This window comes from Acanthopagrus latus, chromosome 7 (assembly GCF_904848185.1).
Source record: "Acanthopagrus latus isolate v.2019 chromosome 7, fAcaLat1.1, whole genome shotgun sequence".
In the NCBI taxonomy this organism is placed as follows: Eukaryota; Metazoa; Chordata; class Actinopteri; order Spariformes; family Sparidae; genus Acanthopagrus; species Acanthopagrus latus.
This window is the reverse complement of record NC_051045.1, coordinates 29,687,090-29,699,287: the sequence shown is the minus strand read 5'-3', so window position 1 is coordinate 29,699,287 and position 12,198 is coordinate 29,687,090. Positions and strand designations below refer to the sequence as shown.

The 12,198-nt window shown below is 38.0% G+C and overlaps 1 protein-coding gene across 3 annotated transcripts in view; it reads right to left on the bottom strand.

The window, feature by feature from the left end:
* Positions 1-262: 262 nt before the first annotated feature.
* LOC119022819 (paired box protein Pax-7-like) overlaps positions 263-12,198 on the bottom strand; it is an 84,663-nt gene continuing 72,727 nt past the window's right edge. For all 3 annotated transcript variants that reach the window (XM_037104164.1, XM_037104165.1, XM_037104166.1), the window contains exon 9: positions 263-7,637. In XM_037104164.1, coding sequence (XP_036960059.1) covers positions 7,522-7,637 — 116 coding nt within the window. In that variant the 3' untranslated portion in view covers positions 263-7,521. The remainder of the gene's footprint in view (positions 7,638-12,198) is intronic.

Here is a 12,198-nt window from a genome sequence, read left to right as displayed (position 1 = left end):
CGCTTTTATTACATTTGGTTAAAAGTAAAAATAATAACAGTCCATATTAATAACCTGTGCATGTATGATAGGCTCCTGATAAGACAGAACCCTTATGGCGCTTACAATTATGGCAAAAAACTAAAACAATGAACATGTTAGCCACCACAATTAACACACATTAAGGTAGACCCTGACAAGGTGAACAGATGTATTTATTTGCGAGGAAATTACAAATTTCACATCTCCTCATTACATAGAATGCCACATATACATCAGGGCAACATTCCCTGTTTGTATTTCTCAAGTGTGAACAAAATCCTCCTGTCATGTCCGTGTCCTCAGGTCAGAGAACACTTTTTTAACCGATTTTTTTTATTTTAGAAGTGGTTTGTAGAACTACCACTTAAACTAAGCTTGTTTAAGACTCTGCATCTTGTTTTTACTTTACATAAACTAATTTACTTTATTATCAACAACTAGCGCAGCAATAGAATGAATGAATACTTTTTTTTTTGTTACCTATAAACACTCTTTTTACCTGTAGTTTTACCCGTGTCATTACTAGGGCCAAATGATAATGATTAACATCTGTCTTCTATCCATCATTTCAGAACTCTTGTCTTGAATAACGTGATGTAAAAAAAAAAAAAAAAAAAAGAATGTATTGTGCTTTATATCTCAGTTTAAGATCTCTAACATGCTGAACTGAATTTTCCTCTTCCATTTTATTGCTTACACACACCAACATCTTCAGTGTTTGTTCATGAAGAGCAGGAAGCCAGCAAAAGTCTGTGGTCTTGGTCCAGTTGTAGAGCTTTAATGAACAGTTACGCCAGTTTTTTTTTTTTTACAGTTGACACAACAAGAGGCTGAGGGGAGTAAATGCCAATACAAATTTCTCACTAGTCTAATACTTCCTACAGGTAGAATAAATTATTCTTATGGGGACATACACACATGCCAAAAAGAAAGCAAAAACAAAACAAGCAGGACCAGGAGGTAAACAGAAGGGTTGTGGCTGAATGAGCATATTTGTACATTTGATCCCTAATGCTCTCCTTGGATTTATTGTCACTGAAAAATATATATATACACAAGAGTTTAATACAGCCAGCATCTATTATTGTCCATGGCTCTTGTGGAGGTGCAGAGATATAAAATTCTCTGTAGTGGGCGGTGATTATATCCCTTACGATAGGTACAGTGATGCTGGCATCTAGTAGGAAAGAAATTAACCCAGTTCTGCTTCATTTCATGGAATCATCTCAGGATGGTCTCGTAAGCCAAGTATAAAATACTGAGCTTCTCTCTGGAATGTCTTCAAAATACAGAACATAGAGTGAAAAAAAATAAACTTTAATAATGCAGGAGCATATTTTAATTGTTCAAGTGCTTTTTGGAATGATGTGACGAGGGAGAGATTCTGTATTCCATTTCTGTTTATCCTCCAACCCATTAACCCTTCAGTGGTTTCCAACAAATAACAGAACACACTTTGTAGCATTGTTGTTCCTTCCTCTGAGCAGTGCAGTAGATGCTGTGGAGAGCTCATCATTCCTGCTGCTCCAGGACCATCACTGAATCTAACCAATCACAATTTTGTAGTGCCACAGCTATGTCATAACGAGTCAGGGAAAATTACCGCTATCCATTGTGAATCATGCCCCTTCTGTTTTTTCTCCAGATGTTAATTCTGAAAAAATACATATGGTAGTGAATAGGGGTGTAGAAATTAACCGATATGAATCAGAAATCAGTTTTAAAGTTCAAGAGACTGTAACGACATCCAGACCTCTGGATTGATCTAAAATGTACCCTCAACCTGTTGAGTGAATGCTGCTACATCCTAACAGCATCATCTAAGTCTCGTTAAAGTTCCAAGGTCAGTGCAAAATTTGTCACAAGATGCGAAACAGAACTGTAGCAAAAGCATCATGTCCAACAACACCAACAAGATTTACAATGCAGCATCAACTCTAAAATAAAAAAAGCCTGGAAGAGATTTGGATTTCACAGATTTGACATAAAGTTAGACCAAAAGCAGGCCATTTGTAAGTGGTAGCTTGTATTTTAGCGTTAATCTGGTAAAACAGCATGGTGAAACCTGTGCAAGTGACGAGGATGCTAGTAAAGCTAGCGCTAGCAGGAACACAAAAGACGAGGTTAAACACTTTTCCGACCACAACTCGACGCATCTGTTGCCTGTTTTATTGCTAAGGACTTAGAACCTGTCTACTTTTGATTGCTATCATTTGCTGTATTCTATGACTGCTGATAGTACTGCACACTGTCCTTGTCTAGTGAATTATTGCTGACAGTGCACACTGTCAAGTTAACAAAATTTTTGAGTTTGTTATCAGTAGTAAACATTTGTCTTACTGTTAATCATAGGTGTGATTTTATACACCAATTATTAGGAACCAGAGAATACAAACAGTCAGGGACATCCAGTTCAGGAGGTCCAATGCAGACGGATCCAGTTCAGAGAGACCCTGCTCAGTGAGATCCAGACAACAGGATAGTTGTTCCTCAGATCCATAAGGATGAGACAACAGATGTGTTTTTTATACATTGAGGTATAAGCAGATCACGATAATGAGCTACACAATAGTAATAACATATATGGTCTTCACTGGTCTGACATATCTGTTTGAATGTAAGCAATGCCACTTTTATAGAGTTGGCTTATTCTAATTTATAATAGAAAATGAATGACTACATGAAAAAAATAATTGTATCAAATTGAATTTTATCATCCCTGACCCGGATTGAATCAAATCGTTCCAAAATTGGAGTGTAGCCTGTGTATCTAGATAAGTAATTAATCATCTTATAAGGGAGAAATATTACACTGAAAATAAATAATTATAACTACATACCCAACAACAGTGTCTTAAGTCTCATTGAGTGGTCACCAAAACCCATAACTTAGACATTTTTGAGTTGGTTCTTCAAATTAGCAGCTCACAGAACTGCCAGATTCTTGTTTCACAGAACTGCAATTGTCAATATGGCCAGATGTCTTGGGATTTTTGTCTTTTTTAGTACCTATTCTGTGCTGAGGTGGCACCCATGTTGTTGTTGTTGATGTAGTTCACTAAACAGTTTTACACAAAAGCAGATGATATTTTACTTTATTTAAGATAGACTGTGACGTTCGTGACTTGGAAAATTATCTTTTAAATTGACAAACATATTTACCTCGTGGCATAACTCAAATGAGATCTCTCTTGTTTCTCCATTCACTACCATACATATTTTTTCTGAAAATAAGATCCCATGGGGTCCTTCAGAAGAGGGGTGACTTTGACACTCTAAAGCAACTCTGTTAACTTTAAAAACAACTAAAACAGCCGATTTAACAGAAACAAATACTTATATGAAGCATAAAACAATTGAATTGGAAATGAAAATAGAAACTACAAATTTGTTGTTACAGCACGTTTCACAACACAAATACTATGCAAGTAAAAAGTATGAAAAATAAATTGTTTACACTGTAAACTGCCATTCTGCAGCGATGTCATGTGAGGTTATGTTGGTGGAGTCATATTTGGTGAATCCTCCCAGAGTTTCTGACATGGAATTATGACTTGGGTGACCATTCCATTGCACTTATTGTTTCTTTCCAAGTTTTGAGTACTGTGGAATGCAAAAAATACTGGAAAAATATGCACGGGGGGTTAGTTATCCTTTGAAAAATGTGCTTAATATTGTGAATAACTGCAAATAACTACCATTTCCAGTTATTGTGCTAAGTTTCATGTTTCTAGCTCACTCCAACTCACGGCAGTTTGAGCCACAGCTCACAAAAATCATAACAGCATGATTGGTCTGTTGCATTGATGGTCCATGAAAAACATTAATCATGATGTGCTGAGAACAGTAACAGCACAGTAATATCAGATACACCAGAATTTGATATACCTTAAATTCTCAAATGAAAGCCAGTATTCAAATAATGGCCAATTAAAAAAACTATTGAGCTTTTTCAATTATTAATGCTGTTCAGTGTTGAGTTTGCATGAACAGCAAACTAAGAAAGGACAGATCAGAAGACAGGGCTGTTCTTTAACTAAAAGATGATGAAACATACCTAAAGGAAATTACAATCTGTCTCTAATATAATTCTGTGTCAAATGAAGGCCAGGTTCTCTCTGCAGTTGAGGTAAGTAAAGTCCATTATTTGATCATTTACAGTATCTTAATTTACTGATACACTATACATCAACAGTGAGCTGTGAGTAAACTTTAAGATCAAACACATAGGCACCATAGCAAAATGTGGTTGACCTGTAACCATCCTCAACCAAAACATGTTGTCATATGCAGATTATGACATGAAAACACACAAGCACATTTTACAATTATGCTTAGTATGAGCATTCCGTTGAATTGAAAAGTAATCCACATAGCAAAATATTTCCTCATCGAGTGCATTTAGCGAGTATGAAGAACGTAATAATGCATAATAAGCATTATTTAATAGGTGATAACACCCTCATTAGTCCTTATAGGATGGTTATAAACATGTTTACCACTGTACACCACATTCAAGGTTTTTAATCAGTCTATGAAGTGTTAAGAACTTTGTTATAGTAATTTCTGATATATCTAAATAATCTGTTCATAAGCATCTTACATGTATAAGGACTTATAAGGGTCTTATTACCTAATGCTTATTACAAGGACCTTAATATAAAGTGTTATCCACTGTAAAACTAAACGCTGTAATCTAGGCCAATTAAAATGACAAAATTATTATGATCATCATGTATAGTGTTGTGGGTTTGTCATGGTAATAAATTGTTTTCCATATATTATTAAAGGAGTACACTACTAAAGGCAACAGGAAAGAAATTAAACAATACATTGTAATGATTAGTAAGCAGCTGCCTGGCGAAATGTTTGGTTCCTACCAAGAGGGGAATGGCCATTACACTGGATGTCAGCTGCCCGGTCAGGAGCTTCTTTGACCTCCAACTATGAACTGTAAAGCCCAGTTGCAGGATAAAATGTTTGGAAGTTAACATTTATGCAAACCACGGATATATTCAGTTAAGTATCATAGGCTATGTACAATATTGATATGTCACTTTCACATTACATGCTTATGACCTGACTTTCAAATCCTGAGGTGGAAGGGAAGGTTACAGTTACAGAAATGAAAAGAAAGATGTGAAACTGTGACCACAGTTCAAGACTGCCTTTTAACACTTGTAGGCTTAAAACGATGGCTATCTTTAAGGAGACTGTGGAATTCCAGCTGTATTTGTGCCGACAAAGCCATATATTTATATAACCAGACAAGTCAAAAAATCTCAAAAGAGGTATTTTAAGCCAAATATAATCTTTTCCTAACCCCAAATCATAAGCACAGCATTATCACTGACTCTGACTGACACATTGTATGGCAGATATATGATAAGCTTTTTTAATGAGATTACAATGCAGAAAAGGATGCTTGGTGAGATTCATAATAAATAAATTCCCTGTAAAGTTAACTATTTCAGTGCACTGATATGGACAAAAGGACACAATTCACCAAAACCTGTTTGCAGGGTGTTCACCATGACCTGTTATAGGACTTCAATTCTGTACTATTCTTATACTGGTCACAGTTGCCTATGTAAGAGGTTGTGGTGTAACTATGTTAACAGCAGTGCCATTTTTGGGTTATAAAAGTGTGTTGTGTTGGCTCTGTTTTATGTGAATTGAGTTTGAAATGTGTGAACAGTCACAGAGGCATGCAGCCAGTAGAGAAAGTTGCCAGTGTTGCTTATCCTAGCAACCACCAAACCATACATTTTATTTTTAAGCTTTAAAAATTCTTGCCTCTGTTAGATATCTTTGTCAGAAGAGTTTGATAATGTGATCAGTAAAAGAACTTGTCAACCGATGTAACTAATATCAATCTTGTTATTAGTTGGGCTCAAATTATCACAACACATAATTTAACCTAAAGAAATTTAAATTTGCATTGTAAAGAAATGTGAAGTTTAGACAAATCCATGGTTTACAAAAATGAACATTGCAGACATTTATTCTGCCAACTGGATTGTGATGTATTTTGTCAGAAGTACTACACATTTGAATTTCCATGAAGTTCAATCAAATCACATGCAGCTGTAGAACAACACAACGAGAAAAATATGCAAGGTGACTTGGCTGAGTAACTGAGTTGTGTTTACCTAAGGTGTGCTTTGTCTGAACGTGAGGTCTTTTCAATGTGAACAATTGCATCTAAAGTCAAATCACAACATTAAAGGCAATGCAGTCTTGTGTAAAATAGAATCATTAGATAACATTATATCCATTATTACATCTTTACATATCTGCCCCAGAGTTTGCCTTCAACAAGAGCCGGGGTCAAGGGGAGAGTCACCATGGGCAACAGGGGTCAGCTCAACCGGTTTAGCAGCCTTAGAGAACCAGACTGGGATTGAAGACAGATTCTGTGATGGACAGAGGTCAGTTTGAAAACAGAGGATACAGTACACAGGTTATTTCCAGCAGCTCTGACCAGGACTATGACTGGGATGAGAAGACACACTAGGTGGGGATGGGACAGGCATGAATATGATAGGAATGACAGAGAGTTAGACATAAAGCACAAGTGTGTGGTGCTGGAAAATTTTCACATCTTGCTCAGTAAATTGAGGATTTATTTAGACCAAAGTATTTAATTTCTTGATATTTTGTGAAATGATATTTCCTTACCACATTAAAAGCTAAGAGAGCTTGTGAAATTACAGATATCATCTCCCCACTGAAACTATGAAGGCTATTACCTCCTGGGGTTCATAGTGGTAGTACAAATGGGCTGGGGCTAGCTGGTTAGCATGCTAACTTCAGTAGACATCAGTGTAACACAGCATATAGATGTCTATGACAAAACATCATTCTTCATACTCTGGGGATAATGTTATTGCTATTTTAGACATGTTACAGTTTCACTAAGAATGTTTAAGTGTTGAAGCAACAATAAAGGATGTCTTCAATGCATAACTGTGTTGTTTGTTGACCCACAGACAGAAATTTGACATTAGCCTGAAATCATGTGTATGTCATTGTCACATGCCGACAGCATTTTGAGATTTCTGCTGTAGTGAGGACATGATGTTATCACTTCATAAGAAGCATCTTGCCCTGGTATTGTTAAATATATTTAAGATAGCAGGTCACAGGTTACACTCACTGTAATTGATTGGACAAGGGTTAACATGGTAGACAAACTAATGCAGTGTACAGTGCAATATTAAATAACGCCAAATGTAAAAGAAACACTTAACCACATTGCTAACTGGAAATGCTTGCTGTGGATTCATTAGTCCAATGGGGAATGTTTGAAGCTTAGACAGATGCATCATTCTTAAACCCTGGAGAAAAGGAACATAAAGAATGAAAAATCTAAATATCACCCCGACGTATACTCAAACTATGTCACAGACACACACACATTCTCTGGGAGATCGTTGCAGGAGGTGGGGGTTGTGCTGGTGACCAGGTGTCATGTTGTTTAAATATGTTAGGTCAGTACTAGTAGGCCTGGCCAGTCTCAACCTGCAGCAGTCCCAGTACAGCCGAGTGGTCAGCCAGCTTCATCCTGCGCTGACTGGACAGGCTAACGTTCTTTGCCAGATAATCCACAGCAGCTGCAAGGGACACAGAAGTTAGTGTAAGGACAGGTTAATAATCATCCAATAGTCCTCTTCTACTGTGAGACACTGTGAGTACTGTGACAATGTGACGGCAAATTTTTATACAACATATGTCAACAAGCTCTCAGCTGGAGTATGGGTAAGAATTAATGGTACCACAAGGTTCCATTCTAGAACTACTCTTTTCATTCTTATAAATGATGGAGCCCAACCTCTCAACAACCTCTTAATGGGTACCAAATGTATATATTGTGACTCCACAGCAGGCTGCAGAGTTATTGAATAGTCAATATAATAGTCAGTTTTGCCCCAGAAGGGGCAAAGGGTTTTTGACCAATATAGCACAAACGAGTATGAGTATGCTGTAACCGGAGTGTTTGATCTTTGCTGGAACTGAAAATGTTCATGTTTATGCACTGTGAAGAAATACATACAGATTGTCATGCTAAATGAAGCACGAGACACAACATGTTTGCCTTTTCAGTAGTTCTGCTATATTATTATTTTTTACTTGATCCAGCCTATATCTAATTATACAGGAATTCCAGGCAATCCAGCACATCTTACAACATTCCACCCTGGTAACCCATCGAACAATTCTGTGCTGTACATAAATAAAACACTTTCTGGACAGTAACAAATGTGAAATGCCAGATAACAAGTATCTAGCAGAAGAGCAACAATTAGTAGTATACAAATGTAATTTGTAGGACAGTTGGTTGTTTGCTGCTCAAATGCATATGAGTGAAAGCAGAATGATATTTGTGGGACCGAGTCAAAATAAATGCGTGTGTTAACATGTATATGAAGGAACATGCCAACCAGTGCAACGCTGGAGCTCTGCAGCATAGAGGAAGAAGATATTGTAGGCTTTGAGTCTCACACAATCATGTACGTAGATACACTGAATGTTGGTTTGGCTCTGCACAAGAGATTTGAAGAAAAAAAATAGGATATCACCCAAGTTATACTTCAACGTGTATTGTATTATTATGGTATTTTTTGTTGTGTGGCCAACAGTACTGACTGGCAAGAGAACACTGTGTTTAATACGAAGACAAAATAAGTTAATAGTTTGTCTTCAGAGACAGACAGACAGACAGACAGACAGACAGACAGACAGAGAGGCAGGTAGTTGCTCGATAAACTGTGCTTCTCATGAAGATGGCATTAATGCTCTGCGTATTTTTCTCACAGTGGTGGATGTTGCCCCTCCCCGGTTCAGCAGGTGATAACTTCTCTTTTATAGGGCAGGAGAGAGGAGGGTTGACAGCAGATGTGAAGTGACATGGTGTGTTTGGGTGTGCATGAGTGTGTGTTGTAGCTATGGGGGAGATAAGTAAGACACGTCAGTTAGGATGCTAGCCTGTACAGAAAGGAAGCTGTCACTCTGTACTGAGGAATGAGAGAAAGAAGAGCACCTATCTGTGGGCAGGACTGTCTGCCAAGGTGCCAGTCACCCAGACAGCTAGTGGGGGAGCAGTCTGTGTGTGAGTGTGTGTTTGTGTTTCACAAGGGTTTAGTGAGGCTCTCTAAAGGAAGCTGTTTTCCCTGTCAGCCAGGTTTATACCCTAAATCCCTGTTGAGCAGTCACACTGACTTTCCCTTGCCTCCAAGATAGAGCCTATCTGATAACACACACTAACACACATGCACAAACACAGGTGCACACACACTCACATGCCTCAGCTATTTTGACAGTATGTACTTTAATCTGTCAGGAGCTTCCTGCAATAGAACAAGAGAAGAGTCAAATGTCTGAAGTAAAGTGTCTAATCTGTCTGCAGGAGGGAGAGGTGGGGTGAAGGGCCACAGCTAAAGTACAAACATCACTTCAGAGAGGATCAATTATAGCATCAGAGAGATTTTTTCCAGAAGTGTTTTCTAAAATATAAAGTAAGTCTTATTGGGTAATTCCATGCCAACTCAACTAGGGCCTCCCAGTTCATGTCTTGGATGGAAAACACATACAAGGAATCCCAAAAATTCAGACATTTAGCTCAGAGGGCCAAACTTCAAAAATGTGAAACATAAAAAGTATTTTGAGTACAGTTATAGGATTTTGCAGGGGTCTCGTGAATTAAAAGTTTGAACTTGAACTTTTTCGAGAAAATTCATGATGTGAACTGGGAAAACTTCTGAATTTTGGGTGAGTTTGCATTGAATGACCATATTGCTGTAACATTGATGCTCGTATTTGTTATCAGACAGTGATCGACATAGTTTAAAGGAAACTCTTAATTTGGTGAGTATAATGTTATCATGACTGACAGGGAATAAACCTGAAAGATCCTTTATAGTCTCAAAAACACTCAGTCTCAGGGGTATGTGGCATCTAAAGATTTACATCCAGTGCTAAGACAATGTAAATAATAAAGGGAAACATGGGCTTATTATGGATTTGGGTTACATACATACAACACTTGCCAGCAAAATTCAGTGTACAGACAACCTGCTATTATGCTCGTCTTAGTTCAGTAGAAGAGAAAAACTTGATTTCAGAGTTTCAGTGTGCAGTTGTATTTTACTCAATGGCAGCGAAAACAGTTGTAAAAACATTTAATTTCTTGACATTTTGTGAGTTTCTGTCATTTACTTTGCTGCTTTTACGTCTTCCAGCTGAAACTAAGGGGGTTATTGGACTATCACTTCTTGAGGTACAAGTTGGGTCGTGAGACAGGTCTGGGCTTGCTGGTTAGCATGCTTAGATCAGTAGACATCTCTGTACCATAGAACATTGTTTGTACTGATGTTTCTTCACACTCTTTTCGATATTGTTCTTTCAGTTTTTGGTTTTGGCTCTGTCTAACAAATTCCTTCTTTAACTGTAACCACGATCTCCTATAAAACAATATCATACCATTGCTGCCATGCTTAGATAAAAGGTGAGGAAAATGTGGGAATTGAAATAAATCCAGACTTTTTCAGAATCCTCCAATACTGAAGTTCTTGTCTGGTGATTGGATTGCGTAGCCAGTAGGCACAGCTGTTAAGCAGTGTAACAGTCAATATTTTGTCACGGTGGGGTTCCAGCAGAGCTCTAGACACTGATTGCTAGATTTATTATGAAGTATTCAGCACTTTTTATACTGAGAAAGAACTGCACCTTCTTGTGCGAGGGAAGGGGAGCTCATAGGTGCAGTCAGCAGTGGGATTTCTATGAGATCTCTTGTTTCTATGTTAATATGGCTGGTAATACTGTGGTAAATGTAGCCAAATGCACAGTTAGAGAAGGTGCAGCCACACTGAGGTTCAAGTTCATGTTAATTCCCTTTGAGATATGTTTTTGAAGCGGGGGCAAAGCAGTTCTTTTAGTGTGCTGAAGACATGAAAAAAGATAAATTCACACAATCATGCAGTGCTAAATGGCTGAACTGAAACATGGATGAATGTTCGCTTCAACTCGCTAACTAGTGAAATGAGAACAGACAATTTGGTTGGATAAAGATACTGTTTGCAAGCTAAAGTCCTATTCCTATTGTACAGCACATGCATTGTATAACTTATTTAAAGAAACATTTTGTACTACTTCCTACTGACTTCGAGACATGAGAGAAGAGGAAGAGTCACAGGCTCACATTGACTGTGTGGTATGTTCAGTGAAGGTACTGAACCTGCACTGTTCACTCACACTGAAAGGATTTGAGAAAGTCTTTGGCTCAGCCACCCATTCACTGTGTGTGCGCGCGTATGTGCAGCATTTGTGTGCAGATACATTAAAACTAGATATATTGATTAATTTAATATGTTCATCCAAAAAGTCTGTTCCTTTGAAGGACTCAACACAGCAACTTTAGAGCTGTTTAGAGACAGAACATTTTCTGAGCTTATATTGTATTTGCTTTGGCAGATGTGTCCAGCCCTCCTCCTGTTCAGAAGGGCTTCTCACACTTCTTAACACAGGGTTTTCCTAATGTTGCATTCAGACCAAACACAAAGAGGATTCTTAACACAGGGTTATCCTAATGTTGCTTTCAGACCAAACACAAAGAGGATTCTTAACACAGGGTTATCCTAATGTTGCTTTCAGACCAAACACAAAGAGGGTATTGACTTTGTGGGACACATGCAAGTCTTATCACAAAATTATTAATTTTCATTTGCATTACTCGCGCTGGTGTGCCCAGCTCTGTGAATGTTATTGTCTTCTACAGCAGCTGCTTCTGGATGGCTGCTACCTCCAGCACTACATGAGGATGACTGGTGCCCAGTTCAATGACCTGTTGACTTGGACCAGTGCCAGGAGTTCCTGGCCAGACACCAATTACAGGCTCAGTTGTGGAGCACCTGTCCATCTGTCTCCAGTGAATAGCAGTTTCTTCATAGGTGTAACTGTATTATATTGTAACCAACAAGTCAATGTTGCCTGAATTTATTTTGTCTTGAACCCAAAATAGTGATGTGACTGCAATAAATCGATCAAAAGGATGCCGAAATAACAACATCGTAATGCTGCCTTGTAAAAACCCTGGATTCTGGCTGCATCAGGTTTGTCAGCTAGATGACAAACAAACAACTTTTAAAATGCTGGTTCCCTGGATGGAGTTCGGATCAC